Here is a 26,365-nt window from a genome sequence, read left to right on the forward strand (position 1 = left end):
AACCGTACAGTGTTTTGCACATCTTTGGCCTCTCCTTATACTCATAGTAATATATACTGAGCTTTGTTATGTACTGGCTCTTGGTTCAAAAAGTTTCTTCATGAGTTCATAATAATACCAAGATCTAACAAATGGGTTGCTGTGCTGACACCACCTACTCTGTGTATTTATAAATCAAACATTGAAGTTACAGTGTCTCACACAACTTGTTTGAAAGTTTGTTGCAAGGTTTGAAAGTTACCTTGGATACCTCTGATTCAAGACGTTATATTGGCTTCAGTTATGCTGTGTGGATTACGTAATGAGTTACAAAAATATTTATTTCTTTAATTGTCAATACTGAAATAAAAATAAATTGATTATGATAGTTAGGGCTGGGCAATATGGCGGTAACATGGTTAATTATGATCTGATTCATGTGGCGGTTCTATTTTGTTGATATTATCATATTGTGATTGAGTTCCTCTGTTAAATGCAGCTATGATTAAACACTTTTCCACACTCCTCCAATTGGCAGATGGCAGATGTGTAACCTGTTCCTCCTCCTCTCACCTGGCACCTGGCAGGAGTGGGTCGGCCAATCTAATTACAGTTGGTAGCTTTGAAGGCCTTTTAAAGATACACAAAGTGATAAAACACACACCACTAATTTGAGTTCCTGGTGGTGAAAATTAGTGAATAAATGTTTCTGCTAGCTGGGCATGATGACAGACCAGCTGTTATTTTGTATTTATTTATGTGATTGCCTTGTTTACTGTCCTCTGCAGTTGCGTTGGTACAGGTTGTTTTCAGTGAGAGGCACTTACAGTGGGCACTCTGAGTCCAAGGGGCTCTGTGTGGGCTGGAAACCAAATGTGCAAAACAAGCAGGTCGACAGGTGCGGCTGATGTGTACAAACAAACAGAGGACTGGGCCTCCAGATATTGGTCGTTTGTGATCAGTTAACATGGCAGTGAAAGGTGAAGTGCATAAAACCTTATTGAACAGTACAGTGAGTGTACAGTGAGTGTGTTGTATGTATAATGAGTGTGCTGGTGTTATGTACTTTTGTATGATTGTTGCTGTACATTTCCCTGTTCTGTAAATGATTCCACATCAACCTGCTGAGGGACTGAAGATGGAAATTAGCCACGCTGGCTATTATCTTTACATATTTACATTGTAAATGCTCATTAATATGTGCTGTCCCTTTACAAATAAATAAATAAGAAATAAGACAGAATAAATTATTTTGAACAAAAGTCAAAAACATATCTTAAAGCAATGTCTTATAATGAACAACTGGAACTAACATAAACATTTTTAAGATGGCATTCAGCTAACAGAACCTTTCAAGTGGTAATCATTGGTAATATTAGATATTAGATATTTAGTAGTAATATTATGCCTGCATGGTATTATTATTGGTGATGTATTATGAATGACTGCACGTATGAAGCGCGAGTAACTAACATGATAATAACTGAACATAGTGATGCACAGGGATGCAGCCTCAACCTTTGGACTCCTGATATTTGACCTGCTAAAGCCCATGCTTAAACTAAAACTCTACTATTTCCTCTCTATCTCTGCACCTCTCCTCACCCAGTTTTGAGCTCTGACTTTTTCTGATGAAATATGCATGTTGTGGAAATCGGTCAGCAAGCTGATACTATTTGACCTCTTTTTGCAGCTTAGAGGAAAAATAGAGCAAGGATTTAGTGCCTCCTCTGTGGAACATGTTACAAAGATTATTATCCTTATGTATTTTTAGATCAATTCAGATTACAATGCACATATTGAATGAAGCTGTCTATGAGTTTAATTTCCAGTGTCTTGCTTGTGAGTGGAGGATGAGATGTTATGTAACTATAGATGCAAGTATCCAAATATAGCATCCATTAGGGGATTAGCCCAGGGTCTGGTTGCCCTGGCTCTTGTGTGACCTGGGTTGCATGGATGTCTTTGCCGATGGTCGCATCCTGCACCCCTCTCTGTCGCCTGGCGTTATCTGAGCAAACACAGATAAGACTCAGACTGCTGCTTATTGCATCACACATAGGCCCTCTGTAATACACTGTCATGGTTTTATAACTGAACTTTACTTAACTGGCTAAGACTTCTTTCCAGTATTTTTTATATGGCAATTAGTGACCTAGTGGCTTAGTTGATTGTTTGTCACCTGATCCCCAGGTTGGCGGTTCAAATCCTGCGCTCGACCTAAACATCATTGGTTGAGTGGTCAGATCCATTGACCCACTGGTTGGCGGTGTGAATCCAGCTCCTACAGATGAAGTGAATGGCTCCTTGATGTAAAACACTTTGAGTGCCTTGAAGGTGGAAAAGCACTTTATAAAAATGTGACCATTTACCATCTATATTTCAAATGTATGGCAAGAATCATGGTGCTATTATGAAATTACAGCCATTGACATAATTTGATCTAGGTTTGAAACTTTCACTTGCAAATTTGATGTAAAATGTGTATATTGAGTTGTGTAGAATGGGATATATTGTAAGAAGAAATTCAATTTTGTTGGATAAAAATTACTATTACTATAACTATTTTATGTACCATGTACAGTTGGTCCACGTTTAAACACCTTGGGAACTTATTTAAAAATCTTCTGTGTTGCATAAGCTAAAATATGATCTTTTTTATATTCAAACAATTTTGTGTGTCATGTACTGGTAGTTGAGTATATGATTTAGGTTTACTATAACCTCTATTAATTTATATTTTTTGGTACAGTTCTCATTGTTTCTGATGCATTACATGGTGTTGTAAATTTACAAACAGTCGACCTTTTCACCTACAGGTTTTCATCTAAGTAGCTGCCCTTTGCACTGTACTTATTAAGTCTTAACAGATGGTTCAGTGTGACATGTTGTTATGACTCAATGAGTACTACATATTGGCAGTCACCCTTTTTATATGACCTCTGATACTGAAATAATAGTATATATCAATTTGACTAACTTGTTTTAATGAGGCAAAACAAGTCTATAGATTCAAATCTTCTGCCAGTAACATATTGCAAGCATTTTCATTTGGCAATACCTGAATGTACATTGCACACATTCGACCAGTGGCAATGTGAAAGTCCCAAGTTTGATTACTAGATGGAGTGTTTCTATGTGGAGTGTTCTCTCTTTGTCTGTGTCCTCCGGGTGCTCCAGTTTCCCCAACCATTAAAAATCATGTACAAAAGGGTCCCCTCTGGAGCTAGGTCTCCCCTGGTTTAAATCCCGGTGGGACTTTCTGGGTTAACTAAAGGTTATATAAATTAAAAACAAAAGGGTTAGAATTAGTTTTAGAAATGCAGTAATATTGTGCATACTGTCAGTCTAATCTGCAACAGCCCCCCTCCCACTATTTGCACAAGTCCCCGATCTGATCTCATAAGGAGTATTTTTGCACTTTGTTGCTCATTACACAGAAGAGCTTTTTCACCTAATTGCCTGATCCTATTCATTTTCAACCAAGTCTTGTCTCGGAGCACTAGTCCTTGGCCAATTAGTTTCACTGTTGCTCAGATACAAAAGACGTGAATGTTTGAGCTCTTGTAAAAGGTGTGGGAAGATTCATTGTAAAAGGTCAGATTGGATTACTTTGGGATTTTTAGGACGCTGGAGAGAGTTTGTGCATCACAGAAACTTAGTGTTGAGGAGGACGTGTTGATTGGACAGTGTTCAGCAGAAGGTGAGGAGCACATGCTGAGTTTTGGCAAATAATTGAGCCACTACCTCTCATTATAGAAACAATGTTATGCAAAAAAGAGTTTTATTTTCACATGTTCGATTTTTTGTATAAATCCAAAACAATGCTTGCTAATTTGTCTGTTTGTTTTCTGTGCTGATACACTACACAGTGCGGAGTATGCCATGATTAGCTTCCTCTCTGTAAAGACAGCTGTTAACTGGCAATGTACTCCATTAGCAACAGTGTGTTTACAAGTGGATAGACAAATCAATGGCAGTCATATCATTACATCTCCTGCATTACACTTGTCATTGGAATCACACTATGTTATTGTTCTACTGTTTACTTCTACTATCTTGTTTTTCTCGTATTAAATAACAGAGATGTGCTGTGGAGGGTTTGAATCCTGGCCAAAGCAAATTTGCCATGCTCATGTTTTAATCCAGCTACTACCTCGTTCCTGTCAATAAAAAATAAAACAAAACAAAGCAAACAAACATACATACTTTTCATTAAAAATCATGATTCAGTTATGTTCTGTTTACATTTGCCTTGGATGACCGCTGTCTCTGGCTTTATAGTCTAAAAATAAAGGATGAGCTGTCATTCTAGCACTTCACTGGATTAAATATTTAGCAAGACTTTAAATATTTCAGCAGCAGGTGCATTATTACAGAAGGACAATTAATATCATTGTTGTCCAGAGTCTGAATCTTTCCCTAGTGTGGCAAGGCTGGCAGCTGCCCCTCTCAAAGACCCTCCACTTGTTTGTCCCTCTTGGCTTTCCATGACAACTGGGTGCGTATAAACTCCCGGTGCAGTGGAACAATGGAGGGTATTAGCTGGTGATGTGCTGATGGCTCTCCACCTGAATGCTCCATTGTGTCTTGAGGTACAAACAGCCGCTGAGCTCAGAGCAGACTCAGGAGTAAAGACCAAACAAGTCTCACTGGCCAGCACCTCTCTTTCTGTCCCTTTAACATAACAGGAGTGAGTGAAACATGCATTATTATTTTGCACTGAATTAGACTATAGTTTTGTAACAAGCTTTTGGCAACAGGTTTCTGAACTGAAACAAATCCAAATAATGTAAACAAAACAGAATAGATGCATTGTTTTAATTTTCTGCCTCTGTTCCTTCTGTCTCTCAGCAGTGGATCCTCGTGGTAAGCGGCACCTGCTCACTCCACAGCACTCCTTACCCGGGATCCCAGTGGCTCTGAAACAGACCATTGACCTGCGCACATCCATGGACGGGAAATACAAGGAGATTGCAGAGGTACCGATCAAATATCTGAGAAAAGTGTGTTCATGGTAATTTGGATGAAGTTGTCAGGGTCTGATAAAGCCTAATAAGCACACATCACAGTTTAACAAATCATCCTTTATTGCATGTACATAACATAATGCACACACACATATATATGTGTGTGTGTGTGTATACATACATACATATACATATATATATCATTCAATCATGCATCAAAATTGATTGCTATTCTATGGAAATAATTTCAAAATACATAGTATACCTGTCACAATAATTATTATATCGACTTATTGCTCATTATATGATAGCTGGAACATTTTTGGGGTAAAAAAATGGGGAGATTTGGGGTATTTTTTGTTGTAACACAATTACATTTAAGATGTCAAATGTTAAATAGGTGATTTATTTGGCAAATTATTGGTTTAATCTGTTATCTATTTGTGGCACCTCATGCCTCTTAATGATACTGGACATTTAAAATGTATTGTTTTTACACTTGTTATTGTATCAGTGACATAATGTAGTTTCTGTATTATCGTTTATCGCAGTATACATCTGTAGCAGTATATCTTGCTTCAGAATTTGTTATGGTGACAGGCCTAATAGGTAGGCCTATATTTCTTGAGAAATAGAATGCATTTTCAGTCTATAGTGGATCTAACACCTCCCACACTTGCCATTTGGGATTGCATGTAGAACATTTTGTGTACACAGTTGTGGCTGTTCATGCTTTGCTTCTATTGAATTATTATTGTTTTAAATGAAAACTGTCCATGTGTGTACAGGAGTTATTCTCCCGCAGTCTGGCTGAGAGTGAGATGAGAAGTGCCCCGTACGAGTTTCCGGAGGACAGTCCCATCGAAAAACTGGAGGAGAGACGACACCGCCTTGAGCGCCAGATCAGCCAAGATGTCAAGTATGACTTTTACACATGAATATTGTATAAGACTTGTCCAATAGAATACATAAGTGTAATTTTGTTTAATATGGAGGGATAATAAAATATCTTTAAAATCTATAAACAAATACTTATCAATACTAAAACAATTAGTAACAAGATATTCATTAAAGCATGTCCTGATAATGAGGAAATTACATAAAGATGGAAATGTTGAATAAAACTATTATTTTGTGTAGAAAATTGCATTATATTGTATAATTCTGTGGAAATCTTAGCATTGTGACAACATTAGTAACCACAAACATATTCTATTGAGGGTTTCAAGGTTCATAAAACACATTGCATGTTAGATCCATGTTAGTATAATACTATCTCATTGGATTGCATAAGATTAGAAATAGCATAGCAAAATGACTATAGTGCACCGTACTGAATACAAAAAACTGTATAAATATATCACCTGTACTCATAGGTTCGAGCCTGACATCCTCCTCCGCGCTAAACAGGAGTTCATGAAGACTGACAGTGCCACTGATCTGGAGTAAGTCCTAGTATTATTGCTTCATTGTTCCCACGGCGACCAGATGAATGTGATCTTTGTTATTGATTTGTCATTAGATACATGAAGGAGCAGAGCCAGGCGCCTGACTTTCAGGAGAGAGAGCTGGTCCCAGAGAGAGAGTATCAGAGAGTCACTATTTCTGGAGAGGAGAAATGTGGGGTAAGGCTCAAACTAGGATTCTGCTTCAGCAACACTGTGCAACATAATACAAGAACCATAAATGTACAATATAAACTATTATCAAATAAAAGGCTTGCATATAATAAGGTGTTACAGTAAAATAGACTTTCAAGGTAGAACAAGGAAAATTTGAAATACAAAATACATTATGGGCAGAATAACTATGATGAGTAGTAAGTTTGGCCTGTGTATGGACTGATGGAGCCTGGAGATGACAAGGGTCTTTATGTTTAATTTGTGTTTTTTGAAATCCAGTTCTCTTTTCCCTTGTTCATCATTTCTATCACACATTACAACTGGTCAAATTAAGTAAATGCACTAATCTTAAATTAAGGTTATGGAAACAAGGTTTAGATGTAAAAAAAAAAAAAAAATGTGTAATTGTCATATTCAAGTTTTAGCCTTCTTTTCTGTATTTAAGTGAAACCCTCAACTATAAAACTATTAATACAGGAGGACCTTCACATTAATTAATTTATTTAGCATTTAATCAGTTTTGAACTGTGATGACAATAGTTGCTCCACTGAATTATAGAAATGTCAGAGGCTTTGGCATCAGTATTAATGCACAAGAGAAATCACTAGTAGAATAGTAATAAAACTTTAAATAATAATATTAGTAAACATATGCTTTGACTAGTAGAAAATATATATATATATGTTTGGTAAGTGTTCCCCTTGTTTTCTACTCTTAGGAATCTTTAATCTTTGCTAAATTAAAAACCACTGTCTATTTGGTTTGTGTTCAATATTATAACGTGTATCCATTGTTTTCCCCGTGTGCAGGTTCCTTTCATAGACCTTCTGGATGCAGCCAAGTGTGTGGTGAAGGCTCTGTTCATCAGACAGAAGTATATGGGTCTGTCTCTGCAGAGCTTTTATCGGACGACCGCTCGGTTCCTTCAGGAGCTCAGTGAGAGACCTCTGGATCTGGAGTTGTACGAAGAGGAGATACCTGAAACCACAAGCACTGCTGGTACAGACATACAGGGCTAGTGATATGGTGATTAAAAGAAAAAACAAACTAATCCTGATCTCATTCATTTTTAACATGACAGGCCTAGTATTATTACATAAGTAGACAACATAAACCTAAAAAATAAACTATACATTTCAATCTGTAATTTATTGTACATAGCTTAGAGAAAGACTGACAATATTTTCTTTCTCATAAAAAATAGTGCCACCTTCAAAAACTATAATGATAATGAGTTGATGAGTTTGCAAGTGCTAAAAATCACAGGTGTAAAAAGAGAATATTATGTCTTTCTTTCTCGCTAACTTGTAGCAAGACACCCCCACTGCCTCCTCGCCCCATCTGTTCCCTGTATGCTCAGTGTCCCAGTTCCTTCACAAATGTAACTCAGGCTGTCTCTTTCAGATGCCACTGTGCACCCACCTGCCTCCAAAACACACCCCTATGAGAACCAGGACCCCTCCAGCACACCCCCAGACGTTGGCTATGGGTGCAAAATGGTGAACGGCGTCATGCACGTGTACACCAGCAGGGGCACCATGGACAAGTGAGCGGCTTAAAATATAGAAGCATCTTGCCACTATGTATTCTAACACTGATTACAATTACTGTGATATATATATATATACGTACTTATTCATGGGTTTCAGGTTCCATTCAAAAGGTATACAATTTTATTTAATTGTTATTGTATATTTGTAATTTGTAATTTTCTTAATTGCTATGGCATCAGGCACCATGTTTTGTTATTCTGAAACCCATGAATATACAGGTTTAAAATAAGCTGAACAAACACTTTTGAACCTCAAGATACATGCCTGAAATTGTATCACTATTGCCTGGAATGCTCTACAGTATAGCAGTGTTTGATTTATTTTTTTTATATATTTTTTGCACTAATTTAATCATATTTGTATGTTAGCAGGTATCAGAGTCTCCACTAAAATGTTTCATAGTGCATCTTTAACACAAATTTAGATCAATGAAGTTATGTTATGGCTTATATCTTTGATCAAACTTTCCTTTTTTAAGATGTTTTTGCTTACAATCTTATCTCACAATCTTCTTTTTATTATGCTCAGAACATTCTCATAACAGTAGCAATTTAAGTGTAAGTCCTTGAAACATTTAGATGCCTGTAGCAGACATAGATCTCATAAGATTAAACAAATCAGCAGTCAGACGCCCTTGGATGATGTTTCTTTTCTGTTTACCCATAATTCTCTGCATGTTGGACAGCCTCATCTTTCACTGACAACAAGAGCTGTGGAATAGATGAATATATAGTTTATCTTAGCCTCTATCTCACTGAGTGTAAATCAGTTTGTTATAATGAAAAGTGGGTTATGTGACGAGATACTGTGATTTTAGTCCTTTAGTTTGACTTGGAAATAAAATGTTTGTTATTGTTTAAACAGGAGCACTGAGTTGGACCTGCCTTATCCAGACCTGCAGGAGTACATCGCTGATATGAATGTGATGATGGCTCTAATCATCAATGGACCAGTGTAAGGAAAACACAGCAACATTTTAAAATAACACTGTATTAACACTCAAGAGCCTCACAGAGTATTTTAGTATGTAGGTATTTTTACGGCTAGAGTGTGAAAAAGATGGACAAACAGCAGTCTATTATTTTATTACAAAGGCAAAGAGATAATATTAAGGCATTCTTAGTGACTTAGTCTAAACCAACTGGACTTGCATGTCTCAAAGTTTGCATCTATGAAGGCCTTGTTTTGTTTCAGATTTTTTAGAGCCAATATTGTATTATGCAGTTAAATTGTCTAATTAGCTAAGTAAATATTACTCTTTGGCACAGAAAATCCTTCTGCTACCGCCGCCTACAGTACCTGAGCTCCAAGTTTCAGATGCACATCCTGTTAAACGAGATGAAAGAACTGGCAGCGCAAAAGAAAGTCCCCCATAGAGACTTTTACAATATCCGTAAGGTGAACTCTGCAGCTGTTTCTACTCATGCATCAGAGCGGCCCCGGCTTCTGTTTCTGAAATGTAAATGTCCCCTTTCTCTTTGAATCCAGGTCGACACACACATCCACGCGTCTTCCTGTATGAATCAAAAGCACCTATTACGCTTCATCAAAAGGGCTATGAAGAAAAACCTCAAGGAGATCGTTCACATGGACCGTGGGAAGGGCCAGACACTGATGGAGGTTTTCGAGAGCATGAACCTCACAGCCTTCGACCTCAGCGTGGACACTCTGGACATGCACGCCGTGAGTATAGACCAGTGTTTCCTAGGCAGAGGTGGTATTATGAATGATTGTAGATCGCTGCAAAAGAAAGGGATACTGAATAGTACTTGAGTTAAAAGTGTTTTCTATAATTTACATCTGAAATAATTTTTGGGAGGATTTTAGACATAGATATCATTAAAACAATACAAGTGTGAGACAGTCTTATGCTATTCCAGACAAAAAACATAAAAGGGACACACACACACACACACACACACACACATACACAACCATATCAAATCTAGATGTTTTAATTGAAAAGTGCTATATAAGATTTATGCATTATTATTAGTTTGTATATTATAAATTGTGTACATTTATTTATGTATTAAATAATGCACTTAATGCTATGTGGATGTTCATTCATTGTAACTTTTCATGCATCTAAACACTTCTTTTCAATTAATTAAAAAAAAAATGTTGAATGCATTTTATATTATTACTAACTGTGCTTTTTATGTAAATGATGCTCTACCTTCCTGCACTGCACTTTTGAAGTACACTGCTGGTAAATGCTAATATGTATCCTCATTTGTATTCAGGACAGGAACACTTTTCATCGCTTTGACAAGTTCAATTCCAAGTACAACCCGATCGGAGAGTCCATCCTGAGGGAGATCTTCATTAAGACTGATAACTACATAGAGGGCAAATACTTCGGTCACATCATTAAGGTGCTTGCATAAATTGCTTGCATAAATACATGGAATATTAGCCTATTTACTGTGAAGAGAAAATGTGTCCCTTTAGCGCCCTCTGCTGACCTCACTGTGCCATGGCTCTTTTAGGAAGTGATGGCTGATCTGGAAGAGAGTAAATACCAAAACGTGGAGTTGCGACTTTCCATTTATGGTCGCTCCAGAAACGAGTGGGACAAACTGGCCAAGTGGGCAGTAAAACATCAGGTGTACTCAGATAACGTCCGCTGGCTTGTTCAAGTTCCAAGATTATTGTGAGTAGTTGTTGAGTCATAAAGTTTCAAAATGCTGCTGTATTTTAAAAATTTTGAATTACGCATAATCCAAAGACCCACAGACAACTACAGAACCTGTGGAATTCTATATATACTAGATTTAAATGTTTTTGTCTTATCATATATAATTAAAGGTGTACTATTTAACTTTCCTTTAATTTATTCAATTGCAATGTATTACTCAAAAATACCTTGAAAACTGGCATTCTTACTATGAGCAGGGTAGTCTCTCCATAGAACTGACTTGTAACTAGGCTTTATAGTGTCACTGTTTATCTACACTGTGGAATATTCCAAGAAAACCAATACATTTTCTCAACCAGAGAAATTACATAGTGCACCTTTAAGTAAAGTTATATCACTATGGTGACTGGAATCCTGATGTGTCTCTTTTTTCTCCAAAGTGACGTCTACCACACAAAGAAACAGCTGTCTAACTTCCAGGAAATGTTAGAAAACATCTTTATGCCTTTGTTCGAGGTCACAGTGGACCCCAGCAGCCACCCGGAGCTGCACCTCTTCCTGCAGCATGTAAGACTTTATAATGTGATATAACACTTCACTATTAGAAGGGGGCAGGAGAATTTTTTTTTCTTCTAAATAATGTATTAATAAGGGATAATCGATTAGAGATCTTATTAGTGAATTGATACTTTGCAATGACATCATGCTGCCTGGAGGTGTTCTACATGTATGTATTGGCAGAATGTTCACCAGTTACCATGGAGACACAATACACACATTAGCAAGCACTGCCAAAAAAGTCTTTAAGATCATCTGAAAGGTCCATAAAAAACGCAAAATGGATTTAAACAACACATTTTCAGGAGCATGTGATCAAAACAAGTTCAACCAAAAGGTGAGAGTGACTAACTGAAAAACTGTTAACTAGCTTGTGACTGTAAAGTTTTTACAGTATTACAGCACAAATCAACTCACCTTCTGTTCCAACCAAATCAGCTGTTTCTGGTCAGATTGTGTTAAAGATCAGATTAAAGTCTAAGAGACCTCAGAGCCCACAGTCCCCAAGGAATGTTGATGCAAAGTATCAATAGCACCATGATCTCACAATACCACACCGTATACTTAATGAGAATATTAATTGGTTCTCCACCTCTGTTTGTGCATATAAACATCTTAGGTTGTCGGCTTTGACAGTGTTGATGATGAGTCCAAACCAGAGCAACATATCTTCAATTCAGACAGTCCTCTCCCTGAAAACTGGACAGAGGAGGACAACCCGCCCTACTCCTACTACCTCTACTATATGTATGCAAATATGACTGTGCTCAACCACCTGCGCAAGTGAGTTGGAATATTAAGTAATAAAACCTTCTCAAGGTCACTTTACTGATAAAACACCAGGAAAGCTAATTACAAAACAAGCTACACAAAAGTTAAGGTACACAGTGCTTGTATTTGTATTTACTTCTTTTGAAGATTAAGTAAAGCAGAATCGCTGTCACAATGACTCTGCATTGCTGTTACAAGCAAAAAGTAATTATGCTCACAAAGTTACAAATTAGACAACTATGATTAACAGTTATTACATAATCTTTTTGTGAGTGTGCTTTGCACTTGAAAAAACAAATTAGAGGAGTGTTAATTGGTGTCAATTTTGTGCTGTGACAACTCTTGCACATTTAGCATGCCTTGATTTTCTTGTAAATATGACATGATTAAGTTAATGATACACACACTTGAGAGATACATAAGTAAATGCATTGGCAGACATTTGTAAAGTTGGAAAATCATTAACCTTTTAATCAACCAGTTTATTTTGAACTCTGGTTTTATTATTTATGTTTAGATTGCTACAAAAGAGAAAGAAACACTATCACTTGGCCTCATAACAAATTGATTACACCCTACTACAAAGGCCACACTGGTACCACAAGTGTAGATTTAAGATGATTTTAAAAAAGGCAGGTTTATTAAAGGTGCATTGTGCAACTTTTCTGATGGAGGGTCAGTCAAATGCTTGTTTCCATGGAGATGTTATTGCCTTGTCTGGAAAATTTCACAGTATGGTATTAAACCTTTCTATCTTTATGGAGCCCAAACCAGAACAAGTGACAGGTCAGATCTATGGAGAGGCAAACCCGCTCACAGAGCTATAAAACCACCTGTAATTGAACTGAATAATTGAAATGTAAGGTAGAGTTATTTAATGCATACTTTAGAACATTCTTGTCAGTGCAATGACTTATCTATAGAAACAAACAGGAATGGACCTCCAACCAAAATGGTACATAGTGCACCTTTAAATTTCACAGAACTTTTTTAGATTACCTATATTAACTAATTAAAATTGTATATATCGATTTCTTCAGCATTGCAGAGACACACAATTTCCTCTGTGACCTTGGGCAAAGTTATGCTTCTAGCAGTGTATCAGATTTCTCTTATTAAAAATCAATAGTATCTTGAGCCAGATATCACAGTATATTAAAAGCACTACAGACAGCTTTTTCACACCTTTGCTGCACAACCTTGTACAATATCATACAGTGTAATCTGTAGTTAGTTTGCTGTTTTGCTCTGCATGTCGTAGGCAGCGGGGCTTCCACACTCTGGTGCTGCGGCCTCATTGTGGCGAGGCAGGGCCCATCCATCACCTGGTCTCTGGGTTCATGCTCTCTGAGAATATCTCACACGGACTACTGCTCAGAAAGGTGAGAAGAGGCTCTGTGTGTATTTAGACATGGCATTAGTAATTTAAAAGTGTATTGGAGTGTAGTGTAAAACACTATGCTTAGACACACAATGTCACATTGTGTGCCATGTCCAATGCCATCATCAACACAACTCTTCAGCAGCAAGGTCAATGGATTATCCAGCCTTGAGTGAGTCTGCCATCACATTGCAAATCACAACATTGCACTTTTTAGTGTGTTCTTTGTAAGGTCCGATGTAGTTTTCACCTTATGATTATTGTACAGAAATCACAAGCCAAAAGTTTGCAGTTTACTTCCATGTATCAAAAAAGTAATCATACAAAATTATTCCACTTTGAAATGCTTTGAGCATTGAATAAGCATAATAGTCAAACTGATACAAAGGGGAAAACTGTATTGTGACAGTTGTTTAGGGAGTTTATTTGAATTGGGACAAAATTATCAACATTTTTGTATTAGCAACATAAATATGCTAGTGCTTATTTTCAGACTATTGCCTTAAAAGACACATAATACCAAAATACACATTTAGACAACATTTGGTACAACGTAAATTGCAAGTAGAATGTTTATTTGAATATTTTACATATTTATTATAGAAGAGTCACATATTGATTCATAGATCACTATGAAAAGGCAATGTTTTTGTATTTAAAAGAAATAGAACACATACTTAGAACGCATTTTAGCTGTCAAAGATAATACAAGCAGATATCACTATTTTCTTCCAGGCTCCTGTACTGCAGTATCTGTACTACTTGGCCCAGATAGGCATTGCCATGTCCCCCCTCAGCAATAACAGCCTGTTCCTTAGTTACCACCGTAACCCCCTCCCCGAGTACCTGTCCCGTGGCCTCATGGTGTCCCTGTCTACTGACGACCCACTGCAGTTTCACTTCACCAAGGTCAGTCAGTCCTTCACTTTAATTTAAAATGTTTTTAAAGAGATCTTGGGGTTATTTTATATTGTGGTGTAATGTATGCAGGAGCCCCTAATGGAGGAGTATAGCATTGCAGCTCAAGTGTGGAAGTTGAGCTCTTGTGACATGTGTGAACTGGCCAGAAACAGTGTCCTGATGAGTGGATTCTCACATCAGGTTTGTTTACTGCCATTTACTATTGTATTTATAACATTAAGGTTTTCTATTTAATTGAATACCTACTTGGCACCTGAAAGTATTTCAGAAAGAATGTCATTGTCATATAAAATAACAACGAAATTATGTTAGAGTATCACAACAAACTGCATACTCTGGTGCCATATATATATATATATATATATATATATATATATATGTGTGTGTGTGTGTGTGTGTGTGTGTGGTGTGTGTGTGTGTGTGTGTGTGTGTGTGTTGTATATATATATATGTGTGTGTGTGTGTGTGTGTGTGTGTATATAAATATATAATATATATATATATATATATATATATATATATATATATATATATATATATATATATATATATATATTCACTCAGATTGTGGGGGTTTGGTTCAGGCCAGCTGGCCATTTGGTTTCATCCCAAGTCTGGGTCGGGACCAGAGGCACCTGTGAAGACTAGGGCCCATTCATCAAACCCTCCCTTCTTTCCTTTAGGTCAAAAGTTACTGGCTCGGTCCAAACTATATCAAGGAGGGACAGGAGAGCAATGACATCAGACGCACCAATGTCCCAGACATCCGTGTGGCCTATCGCTATGAGACCATGTGTGAGGAGCTTAACCTTATAACTCAAGCCATTCGCACTGATGCACTAGAAACCATAGAAGAAGAGGGCAGTTTGTGTATGGGAGCTGTGCCGGTACAGAAATGAAGCAACAACAAAAATTAACTGGCATTACTTGTTTACTTCTCACCGCTGTGTACAGATTTACGTATCAACCAATGACACCTGTGGAGCGAGAAAACTTTTTATAAAGAGACTTAGAGAGAATATATGAGATAGGATCTATATGGACTAAAGTATTAACTTTATTTATTATTTTATCATATTTTTATTTTCCATGGCCAAGCACTGTCAACAATTGTGTATAATTTTGTCTCTTGTAGCAACCGTTGAATAACACAACAATTGATATGCACCGACCCAAAAATGGGAACAATTTAAAAATTAACACATATTACTATATTTTAAATGCATCCCATTTACTTTACTATACATATTTGAATAAGTAAGTGGCATTTCTTGCATTTTTTTTACTACAATATGCTGCTAAGACCACTATTTAATAAAAATGATATTAATACTTTGAGTACTACTATCACCATTGGAATACCTTAGAACTTGCTGCTAGTATCATGAATGTACAGATGACGCATTTTGCCTCAGATTGGATTACAGAGAAACTTGTGTTACTGTTAATAATATGACTCACTTATTTTTTCACTGACTTCTCCTTTAAATATTTTATCCACCCTATAAAATGGGAAACGTTGGAAATAAGGAAACCACGAAGAAGACAGAAAGCTGAATACATAAAAATCAACCAAACTACTGTTTTATCCAAAGGACATATCTCATGATTCTCTTAATCAAAAACTACAGTTTTTACTATTCCTACATATTTTTCACCACTGCTCCAAATAAACTATTGCTGTTTTTCAGTATTTTTGCATGACTGCAGCATGCCTTTTCTGTCTGGTCTGGTGTAGAGTAATGCTACAATTATAAAGATTCAAGTACTTTGACAAAACTTAAACTCAAATAAGGCATTTTGGAGTAATATTGGCCTACAAAGCAAACATTGCATGGTCCCATTCGTTTTTTCCAGCAGTGCCAAATTAATGATTTTTACAACTCCTGTCTGTTTGGTTTCTGGTGTTTTCAATGGGGCTACAACAGTCTCTATGTATGTTTGTGAAATATTATTTAATGAATGTTGTGTCTTGGAAAAAAATAAATGTCTACAAATTTACCTACATACAGTGATTTTATTATGTTGTATTACTATGAAACAACACAAGCTAAAAAAAATGTGTGCTGTGGTAATTGTGTTGAAGAAAAGCAAATGAGAAGTGGAGGTCCAGTGGATTAGCAGAAAGAAATGTGAACCTAACAAAGAGTCCATTGTACTCACAGTATAATCAAGAAGGACCTTGGACAGTTATGACTGGTACTAAAATAATTTTAACCCATTCAGCATTTGCCACTTTAAACTAATATTCGATAATATGTGAAATGAGCAGCAGATACAATAATATGAGATGTTAAAAGTGTCAAACATTGTAAATATTTTGTAATTTCATAATTCAGATCAGGTTTCTTTGCAAATGTTGTTGTCAAAAACTGAACTACCAACAGAAAGAAACAAACAAAACAACAACCAAAAAGTCATGCAGAGCACATTTACACCATATTCCTATTCTTCCCTTCATCATTTATCATTTTGCCTCACAATGCTGTAGTCTGCCAACTCCCATGCAGGCTAGTGAGAAAAAAATGCTTTGTCATGATGAATGTTATGCAAGACTAGGGAATTTCAATTATTAAAATATGTGTTAAATGCAACACCAGGCGCATATAGGGTCAACAACAAAGTCAGTATAAGCAGCCAAGTCACAGATTCAGTTAAATGCAAAGATGGGGATATAGATTTTTACACATTGGCTATTGATGCAAAACATAATATACAATGCATAGAATTCTTACAAAGTTCAATTCTATTCAGTAGTGGGTGGTGTAGGCTTTAACCTGTCAAAACACATTTATCATGGTTAAAAAATAATTGTGCCCAATAAGCCTATATTAAGATATGAAAGTCTGATGCAGATGATGAGTTCATGTTTGCTTAAATATAGAGAGACCATTCATCATACTTCTACTTGGCAGGCGAATTAAGAATAAAAGCTTGTGTATTGAATTGCAAACAGCGTGTACAACCATAGACTGTGTACAACTCTAAGCAAACAAAGCGTGGTAGAACCGGTTTCTGAATTGCGCCCTCTAGTGCGTCTTATTATGTAAGACCTTCCCTTTGTCACGCCCCTCTGTGAGCCCTTAAACACAAACTGCAGCGGTCCTTTACTGCTTCAGCTCCAACAGCGACCGCTTCTCTCTTTCTCTCCGTCCGTAACCCCATCTTTCTCCACTTTTACTCCAAAATGTTACTGGCATACTGGGACATCCGCGGGGTAAGTAGGCTACTGTGGTTTCTGATAGAAAACTAGCATGCACTTTAGCTTGGCCACAATGTAACTTAACCTCTTCAGGGAAGTAAAACACAAATGTAAAATATTTTTGCCAGCATTATTTTTGCTTTAAATTGTAGAAATGGAAGGATCTATCTGGTTGGTAGAAATGGAAAAAAAACGCAAAGCTAAATGTTATGCAAGCATAACCACGTGTGCATAATAGGCTACTGTCATTTTATAGCGGGAGGTGCACAGGCTATCCTTGTTCGCACTCTGTGTAATTATTTAGTAACTTATGTGCGTGCTTTTAAACTGAGTAGTTAAAATGAATGCACTAACAAGTCAGTCATAAATGTGCACCAGTGTGCATTGGTGTTATCGTAAAAGTGATCAGCCCATGAAGTTCATAGGTTATGCAAAATTAATAACATTGTTCAGTCTTTTGAGCGGTTCAACTTTCACCTTGTTGATTGTGTGAATATCACACACCACCTGCACTACTGTTACACTACTACCCCAGGTGACCTCCCACCTTATCGTATTTTGACAACCTGAGTCCAGTAGCCAATATTAGGCCTACATATGGGTGATAAACTAGATCCATACAGATAAAGACCAGTACCAGATAGACTATACCAACCAGTTTTCTTTTCTTTGGGATCACAGGCATGTTGTGTCTTGTTGCTTGCCAGTTGCCACTAGAATTCCCTTGTGCCAGTCCATCCTAAACAACGTTAATCTAATGTTTGTGCCTCTTGTTGCCCAGCCCATCCGCCTGCTGATGGAGTACACCGGCACCAGCTATGAGGAAAAGCTTTACTCCTGTGGTGAAGGTAACAGGCCTCTTAAAACTATTTCACAAAAGTAGTCAATTCTGCAAATACTTAATTCAGGATTATTGGTTCACACAGCTCCCAACTACGACAAGAGCACTTGGATTAATGATAAAGCCAAGCTTGAGATGGACTTCCCAAATGTAAGTGGCATAACTTAATATACTGAAATTTTTCTCAAGAAGCAAGCAATATTTAAACAATTTTGTCTCTAGCTGCCTTATCTGGAAGATGGAGATCGAAAGATCTCACAAAGCAATGCCATTATGAGATACATTGCACGTAAACACAATCTGTGTAAGTATTCTGCTAAGAAACTCTGAGTTTATATTCTTTGTAGAAATATGTTTGGACTGTTCTAATCACTGAAAATTATTATTATTATTATTATTATTATTATTATTATTAAAAGCAAAATGTGACCATGATCAAACATTGTCTTCAAAGGTGGAGAAACTGAAGATGAAAAGGTGAGAGTGGACATCCTTGAAAACCAGGCAATGGACTTCAGAAATGGCTTTGTGATATTGTGCTACATGGATTATGTAAGTTTATAGAAAAGAAAATGTATAAATATTGCATATTAAAGCATGTATAATTGACAGTTTTGACTTTTTGCCATAAATAAGGATTCTAAGAAGGATGCATATATTGAGAAGTTGCCAAATGTACTGGGTCAGTTCTCAAAGTTTTTGGGTAACAGGAAATGGTTTGCAGGTGAAAAGGTATTTAAAATCAATTATTCTTTATAATGCTCAAAACCACACTGTTGTTGGTGGCCATGTTAAATGAATGTGTGCAATTGTATAGATCACTTTTGTGGACTTCATCATGTATGAGCTTCTGGATCAGCACCGCATGTTCCACCCATCCTCTCTGAACAACATAAAAAATCTCACAGATTTCCTGGAGCGATTTGAGGTAAGAGTGCACTTAATGAGCATTTTCTGTTTGTTAATTCCTCACATTACATATTAAAAAAAGTTTTAAAATATATATTTGAGCATACTGTATATTTGCCTTATAGGCATTAGATAAGATCAAAGCCTACATGAAGTCTGATCGTTTCATCAAGACCCCCGTCAACAACAAAATGGCCAAATGGGGAAACAAAAAGGAGTAACTGATCCCAGCAACAACAAAAAAATTAGTTCATCATTTCAGACTGAACTAGAGTGAGTAGTTTGTTTTGTTAATGCCTTCACAAAACATCGGCCTTTTGTAGTTAAAAGCACTCAGAAGTTGAGTTGGATCAAAATTATGTTGAAAGACCAAGTTTGTAAGGATTTTGTAATTTGAAGCACTTAATTTGTACTGCATACAAAACATTTGTGAATAAAAAAAAATTAAAAAAAGTACTATGAATGTTTTGTTACTTTACTCACATACAGATGACAGCCATAACAGTATTTTTTATTTTTATTATAATATTCACACCATCCATTGTGCAACACACCTACAGAGTTTTGATTATGGTATAGGTATTTAGTAAACAAATTACAAAATGAAATAGCAAATTACTGTTCAAAATAATTTATATACATTCATTATAGTTTCTAAAATTTGAATTCAGTGGTATAAGGTGTGAAGCCAGTTTTACTGCTCCCTAATGTTCAATCATTATTAACAATGATATAAGACACTTTAGTAGTGACTGTTGTAAGGTCCTGAAGGTTCACTGGCAAGCTGTAAAAAAAAAAAAAAAAAAACTATGAAAACAGAAGACAATACTTTTACAGTATCACACAGTTACACAGTATCTGATGGTGAGGTTGGTGAGTCACCCAAACTGATATGTGTTGCACTAAATACTTGTTAAGTTTCATGAATTTTAAATATATTTAGATAGTTAAAACAAAACAAACCAACCCAAATAAAACTTTTTCAAAATTAGAGGCCTGTGTTTTAGTCTTTTTTTAAAGCAGTGTTTTCAAAAGCTAGTCTTTTTTTTTAATCAAATTGACTCATTTATATTTAAAAAATGTATTAAATAGGATTTTTTTTTTTTTTTTTTTTTACTTTTTGGTAATTTTTTAATTTTTACAAATGAATTCTTATTATTATTACTCACTGCGATGGCAGATTTAATGGCTTGGAGCTGGAAGAAGACTTTCCCTCCATCCTCTGGACACACAGATCGGATTTCATCTTTTGTCATTCCCAAAAGCTGTCGTCCATTCAGTACTCCCAGGCTTCTTACTGTCCTGCACCACAAAACATAGACAGAATATTAGAAGATAAGATTTTTTTCTTAAATGTAGTCCTTAATGTGAGTGGGCTTGCCTCTCCACAGATGTGACCTATGACTTGGTCTGGCAGTGCAATTCTGATTTTTTTTTTAATCTGAAGTAATTTCAAGATGTGGCGGGGAAACACTGCCCAACTAGGATGTTAGACACCTCTAACAAAGTAAGTTTTATTTTTTTGTTGTCCTTCATCTTGAAATTATACACTCTTTTTATAGCTACACATCAATGCAACCTATTTGACTCACAGTTTGGAGAAACCCTTGTATGCAAGCCAAGCCGAGACCTCTGCTGAAGAAGAGCTCATGTCCAGAGTCACAGGGCCCTCTCTCTATAAATACAAACAGTTAGGTATAAATATTATTATTAAATGTAATGGGTAAACTGAATACTGAGTAGGTAACCTGTCCCATCTGTGGCTGGTCCATTGACTCCAGGACATTTTGGGGAACATGGCCCTCCTCGTAGCGGTTGTTACGGACCAGCCACCACTGCTTATTCTTCTGAACCACCTGCCAGAGAACAAAGCAGTTCGATACGTGTCAATTACACAAAACGTTCACATGGAGTTATAACTATGTTTGAGCATCTGGGTAAATAATTAAAAAAGATTGATGGATGGACACCAATTGTGGTGTTATTTGTGCTATATAAAACATTTGTTTAGTTTCTGCAGATTTAATATAGATCTCATGTGATCATAATTGGCAAACACCTTCTGAGTGCAACTGCTTTTCAGGACAGGAGGTGGCACAAGCCCAAAAGACCACAAAACATAAATAAAACGGACTTTGCAACGCACCTCAACCACATCCCCCTTCATGAGGCTGAGCTCTCTGTTGTTTCTGGCCATGAAATCATAAATAGCTCGCATATACTCAGGTTCACTCGATCTGAAACAAACAGGTATATTACTTGTAAGATGATATGCTCCATTATAGAAAAGGTTAATATTGTATAGACAGTGTACCGTGCAGGGGGCGGAGTACCCCATCCATTTTGCTGTCTGGGGGGGAATCGCTGGCTGTTGCTCCGGCTTACTGGGTGTGTCTTTTGAGGGCGAGGAGGGGGCTGCCAGTTGTCATAAAACTCAGGGATGTACTCAGGGACATCTTCCTCTGCCCATTGGGAACTAACCCGACACAAGGATATGTATAGGCTTAATGTTGGCTCCCAAAGTGGTTATGTAAAAGCATAGCAAAAGAAAAATCCAAATCTGTCAACTGGAAAAAAGTTCATCCAAGCTTCAGAACGGAAGAAGCTGCTTGACAGTTGACATAATTGAATTTTTCTTTTGTTGAGGGATTTCACAGACATCTTATGTAAAGGCACTCCCAAGTTCCATACTCCAAGCTCCCATTAATTAGGCATTTATCATTTTTGGAACGTAAAGGCAACCAACATATCAGTTTACTGTGAGAATAATTATTATTATTACATTGTACACAAATATATAATACTATATTTTGTCATGATTAAAGTGGTCATAATACTAGTATGTAAACTTTATTTTTATGTCCTTCACCATTAGCTTACTCAAAGCTGTATTTTGACTGAATATTTGATCAATCCTGCATTGTCCTGCATTGGAGTCTTGAGTGGTCTGAAAATCTGTTTACACCTACCCCCTATCCCCACCCATAGCTGTGTATTTACTTCAGACTACAATCCTACTTGTACAGTTCTTAAATGTAAATATTAAAATGTAAAATGTTTTAAATCAATATTGCTTGCATAAACAAAATGTAAACTAACGGTCTATATTTGTTACATATAATTTAATAAAAAGTACTGGGAAAAGAACACAATGTCTTCATCTTTAACATACAGCCCTGTCTGATTCTAGTGAGTTCATAAATGTACAGTAAATCTGACCTGGGAATGGTCCAGAAGTCTCCAAGGGACACCCAGAGCTGCCGCTCCTCCGGGGTGACCACAGAGCTCAGCAGCTGCATCACTGCGTCTGTCAGCAATGGAGCCTGAACTGTGAGAGGGATGTCCCGATGATAATGAGGCCCCACCTGGAGAGAAAGGAAAATATTATTAAATAAGATGAACATAAAAATAGTTTTATTATGAATGTTTAAAGGAGTGTTTCTAAAATATTGCATCAGCCTTACACTATTGAAAATGTTGAATAAAACGTGGACATAGTCTTCAGCAGTGGGTTCAGTGAGGGCTTCCTCCAGCTGTGCCTGTTACATAACACGATGGATACCGGTACATGTATTACATTAAACTGTTGAGAGTCACTAAGGAGTCATTTAACAGAAAACCATTTACCACAATATTGAACGCATATTTGATTTTCTGAAGAAAGGACATGTACTCGTCCTGTGGTGGCAGATTGACAGTGTTGACAGCTGGTTCAGCTGCAGAGATGATGAAAACATGTCATCCAAGAGAAGTCCTTTGTCATGCAAACCAAACATAAACTAAACATACACTGCACCTTTTTTCTTCTTTGATTTCTTTTTCTTCTTATTAGGTTCCGGAGCAGCTGTGCTCACTGCTGCAGTCACTTCAGACATAAAGATCTCCAGATCATTCAAAACATGGTTGAATACTTCCTACAATCCATAATATAATCATATAAAAACAAGGTTAAAGAAGAATCACAAAAGTTTATGTTGTGCTTGTTGTAATAGAAAAGAGACAGAATGATTTGACAGTAGATTGCTTAATGTTGAACTCACTATGTTCCACTCTGTGTCCGAGAGCTGAGGAGGTCCTGGGTGAAAGTGTGAGTCATATACCTCCTCCTGGTAAACTGCTTCATCAGGAAGGTGGTTTTCTGAGGAGTATTGTAGAATATTATGCAATCAGTTAAAGAAAAAACTGATAATAAAGCAGCTTTTAGCTAAACCTGGTGCAAAGGATATTTTCTCTTTGAGATCAGTGTTTTCTATATACTGTTCTTGTTTTAAATAAATAATTAATTAAAAAGACAAAAATAGGTCATACCATAGGAAGGGTTTTTACAATTTAGTTCCCTTAGTTCCTTGTATTGCTAATCATTTTTATTGCTGATCATATTTCTGGAAATCACTACTCAGGACTTGGGCACAATATCTTAATGCTATCCTGTGGTCCTCTGATTCATGAACATATTTTTTCTCTTTAAAAATGTATTCCATACTTTTTTGAATGATTCAATGAACTACATTATGACAGCCTACCTGGTTCCCTGCTCTTCCACTGAGGGAGCTCTGGAGATGGATTAAACACCGCACGGGGGCCTTCAGGGCGGTACCCTCCAGACACATGCGCACCAATGATATTCTCAAGATTGCTCCTGCATACAGATCAGCAACAGTGTAAGATAAGTTAAGCTAATGATATTCTATGTTAAATACTTTGATTTTTACCTGAGTTCTCCTGGGTCTGCTGGTCTCTGGCTGCGTGGTTCCACAAATCCTTGTCCTCCTTTTTGAATTGCTTTATCTATGTCTGCCTTAATGATCTCAGCCTAAAAACACATTACAGCTTCAAACCAGTAGTATTTTGGTGGTTGAAAAATGTAACAATAAAAAATAAATATTAATAAGTGATTTCAAGTCTACTCACCCCAGTCTCTTCACACTGAAACATATAGACTTGAGGGATGCGCTTGTTGCGCTCTTGGACAGTTAGTGTAAAAAGAGAGTTGTAGGCGCAGGTGTCCAAAATGGCATTAGTTTCCATGATGTTCTTCAAAGGCAGAGAGTCTAACTCTGACTGAGTGATCCCAAAGAATGAAAAAATATTAAAAAGTTGTTTTATTTTCTAATTTAAAAAGACAGTTAAGTCTATAAATGACTATTACGCAGAAAAAGGCAATGAAAGAAACAGATCATTTATCAGTTTATAGCAACATTCCTAAATAGTAATTCAGAGTTACAAAACAATTTTGTAACAAGTAGGGATTTCTAGAGTAAAGAAATGTAGAAAAAACTGGTACTCAAAACACTGAAACCTTTGTCTCAATGTCAGAGAGGACCAGATAGCTCCCCTGCACATCCAAGATCATCTCTTGTGACCACAGCTGGCCCTTTGTATCCAGCCTCTTCAGTTTGGCCACACAGTCACTGATGGAGTCCACATCCCGACCATCCATTTCACAGGTGAACAGGTGCTATAACCAGAGAATACAGGGTCATTAGAAAGTATACATTTCAATGTGTTTACATGGTTATTTTTACCTCCACTCTGACATTCAAGATGTCTGATTGTTTGTTTAGTGTTTCTGAGTATTCCTTTCTCTGCACTTAAAACAAAAAGGTAAGAAGTATAAACAAAAACATTCATGCAGCATATTATGCCTAATATGGCATTTCAAATCATACCAGTATTAATTAATCATCTTGTGTGGACGCGCCAAATAAAGCAAACCACTATTTCATTCTTATGAAATTTGTCAAAATGCTTTCCTGCTCTCTCCATTATGTTGAAGAAATATAAATTTGCCTTATTATTGGTCGTGACATGCCTAAGTAAAACTATATAACTATATATAACTATAAGCAATGTTATGATCTAATAGAATGTGTGGTGTAAAACAGTTCAGTTTAGTGTGAACATACTGTAGATGGATTTTCCTGTGGGCCTGGACATGTTTCCCTGCACTGGAGAAACCCTTTGGTCGTCATTATGTAAACTGCCAAATGTTTTTGGATTATTAACATTGCGTCTGTGAGACAGGTCCTCCGGAGACAAGCCCCTGAAACAGCAAAAAAAATTAAATAAAATTATTACATATAACTTTAGGAGGGGTACTTTTATAGGTCTCTGACTGCAATAAAACTGTATATGAGTAGCCAGTGGTTGAGATAAAGACACTTAAGACAAAACCATGGCAACTGAGAGGAGTTTATCTAGGAAAATAGGTGTGTGTGTATGGACAGATGAAAAATTAGAACAAAACATTTTGTTTTGCCAATTGTAAAAGTAAACATTTATAGTGTGAAATTAAACCAACTCACCCTGGGGCGTAGGAGAACGGACTGGAACCAAACATTTTTAAAGTTTCAGTCTTTCAATACCGATCCTCAAAGCACCTGACCAACATAAATGCGTTGTACCTGTATAATTGATTTGTTTAGACTTAACAAAATTATTACTCTTGAGTTCAAACATTTAGGATTTCAAATACAGCCTTGGGTGTCACAATTTCATTCATTTCCTGAATATATTTTTGTCACAAGTTAGTCATAAAGGAGAACAGGTATGCAGACTATTTTAACAAAAGAAAGTGATCAAAATTGAATACATTTTGAAGTTAACCTATACTGACACCCAAGACCGAACTACAGAAAGACATCAATAACCCACCTATAACTTGCAGATTTCTATCACTTGATCATAAAACCTTCTTTAGAACATTTACAAATGCTACAAAACCACAGCCCTATTAAAAAAACAAAAAACATTTACATTTACTTCTTTACCTTTTCACCTGCCTGGTTCCATTGCCCTCTCAGAATAGTACAGTCACAGGAAAAAATAGAGCATGGAAACTTAGTAAAGCACAAGATCAAAGTACAGATCTTTCAGATGTGACGATTTAACGATGAGGGCAGGTCTTTGGGTGTTGTACTTCCCTGATGAGTCCAGAGGTCACATATATATATTGCTCCGTATGACCAACCAAAGGTTCCTTCATTGCTTGTAATGTAATAACTTATTTCCTCATG

General features: G+C 36.6%; 3 protein-coding genes across 3 annotated transcripts in view; 2 read left to right on the top strand and 1 right to left on the bottom strand.

The window, feature by feature from the left end:
- The window catches only part of ampd2b (adenosine monophosphate deaminase 2b), a 34,074-nt gene extending 17,708 nt beyond the window's left edge, over window positions 1–16,366 (top strand). Inside the window, exons 3-19 of the mRNA XM_020929781.2 lie at window positions 4,834–4,961; window positions 5,738–5,868; window positions 6,326–6,394; window positions 6,472–6,574; window positions 7,382–7,571; window positions 7,977–8,118; window positions 8,990–9,079; window positions 9,394–9,523; window positions 9,614–9,808; window positions 10,372–10,503; window positions 10,618–10,781; window positions 11,207–11,333; window positions 11,944–12,107; window positions 13,357–13,477; window positions 14,212–14,385; window positions 14,467–14,577; window positions 15,081–16,366. Of these exons, the coding sequence (XP_020785440.2) occupies window positions 4,834–4,961; window positions 5,738–5,868; window positions 6,326–6,394; window positions 6,472–6,574; window positions 7,382–7,571; window positions 7,977–8,118; window positions 8,990–9,079; window positions 9,394–9,523; window positions 9,614–9,808; window positions 10,372–10,503; window positions 10,618–10,781; window positions 11,207–11,333; window positions 11,944–12,107; window positions 13,357–13,477; window positions 14,212–14,385; window positions 14,467–14,577; window positions 15,081–15,296 (2,387 nt within the window). The 3' untranslated portion in view covers window positions 15,297–16,366. The remainder of the gene's footprint in view (window positions 1–4,833; window positions 4,962–5,737; window positions 5,869–6,325; window positions 6,395–6,471; window positions 6,575–7,381; window positions 7,572–7,976; window positions 8,119–8,989; window positions 9,080–9,393; window positions 9,524–9,613; window positions 9,809–10,371; window positions 10,504–10,617; window positions 10,782–11,206; window positions 11,334–11,943; window positions 12,108–13,356; window positions 13,478–14,211; window positions 14,386–14,466; window positions 14,578–15,080) is intronic.
- A 1,935-nt stretch (window positions 16,367–18,301) lies between these two features.
- On the top strand, window positions 18,302–19,805 carry LOC110164685 (glutathione S-transferase Mu 3-like). The gene is made up of 7 exons (XM_020929778.2): window positions 18,302–18,447; window positions 18,526–18,590; window positions 18,663–18,744; window positions 18,895–18,992; window positions 19,077–19,172; window positions 19,258–19,368; window positions 19,475–19,805. The coding sequence occupies exons 1-7, from the start codon at window positions 18,357–18,359 to the stop codon at window positions 19,568–19,570; spliced, it is 639 nt and encodes a 212-aa protein (XP_020785437.2). The 5' UTR covers window positions 18,302–18,356; the 3' UTR covers window positions 19,571–19,805.
- Window positions 19,806–19,885: 80 nt separating this feature from the next.
- eps8l3b (EPS8-like 3b) lies at window positions 19,886–25,859 on the bottom strand. Its single transcript, XM_055165801.1, has 17 exons — window positions 25,655–25,859; window positions 25,256–25,392; window positions 24,875–24,939; window positions 24,649–24,807; window positions 24,261–24,410; window positions 24,062–24,162; window positions 23,873–23,988; window positions 23,390–23,487; window positions 23,146–23,263; window positions 22,977–23,065; window positions 22,569–22,888; window positions 21,664–21,825; window positions 21,496–21,586; window positions 21,098–21,205; window positions 20,942–21,024; window positions 20,519–20,651; window positions 19,886–20,133 (listed from the first exon to the last, which is right to left on the bottom strand). The coding sequence occupies exons 1-17, from the start codon at window positions 25,687–25,689 to the stop codon at window positions 20,092–20,094; spliced, it is 2,007 nt and encodes a 668-aa protein (XP_055021776.1). The 5' UTR covers window positions 25,690–25,859; the 3' UTR covers window positions 19,886–20,091.
- Between the last annotated feature and the right edge of the window lie 506 nt (window positions 25,860–26,365).

Source organism: Boleophthalmus pectinirostris, unplaced genomic scaffold (genome assembly GCF_026225935.1).
Source record: "Boleophthalmus pectinirostris isolate CB_2022bp ecotype Guang Dong unplaced genomic scaffold, ASM2622593v1 HiC_scaffold_8, whole genome shotgun sequence".
Taxonomy (NCBI): Eukaryota; Metazoa; Chordata; class Actinopteri; order Gobiiformes; family Gobiidae; genus Boleophthalmus; species Boleophthalmus pectinirostris.

What these genes read in the sequence shown, in the direction of transcription:
- LOC110164685 (XM_020929778.2), top strand. Translation starts at nt 18,357, where the DNA reads ATGTTTGTGCCTCTTGTTGCCCAGCCCATCCGCCTGCTGATGGAGTAC. An exon ending in AATGGTTTGCAGGTGAAAAG is followed by an intron (nt 19,173 to 19,257) that starts GTATTTAAAATC and finishes GCAATTGTATAG; the next exon opens with ATCACTTTTGTGGACTTCAT. An exon ending in ATTTCCTGGAGCGATTTGAG is followed by an intron (nt 19,369 to 19,474) that starts GTAAGAGTGCAC and finishes TTTGCCTTATAG; the next exon opens with GCATTAGATAAGATCAAAGC.
- eps8l3b (XM_055165801.1), bottom strand. Translation starts at nt 25,689, where the DNA reads ATGTTTGGTTCCAGTCCGTTCTCCTACGCCCCAGG. An exon ending in GTGGAAGAGCAGGGAACCAG is followed by an intron (nt 23,488 to 23,872) that starts GTAGGCTGTCAT and finishes AATACTCCTCAG; the next exon opens with AAAACCACCTTCCTGATGAA. An exon ending in TACAAGGGTTTCTCCAAACT is followed by an intron (nt 20,652 to 20,941) that starts GTGAGTCAAATA and finishes TTTGTGGTGCAG; the next exon opens with GACAGTAAGAAGCCTGGGAG.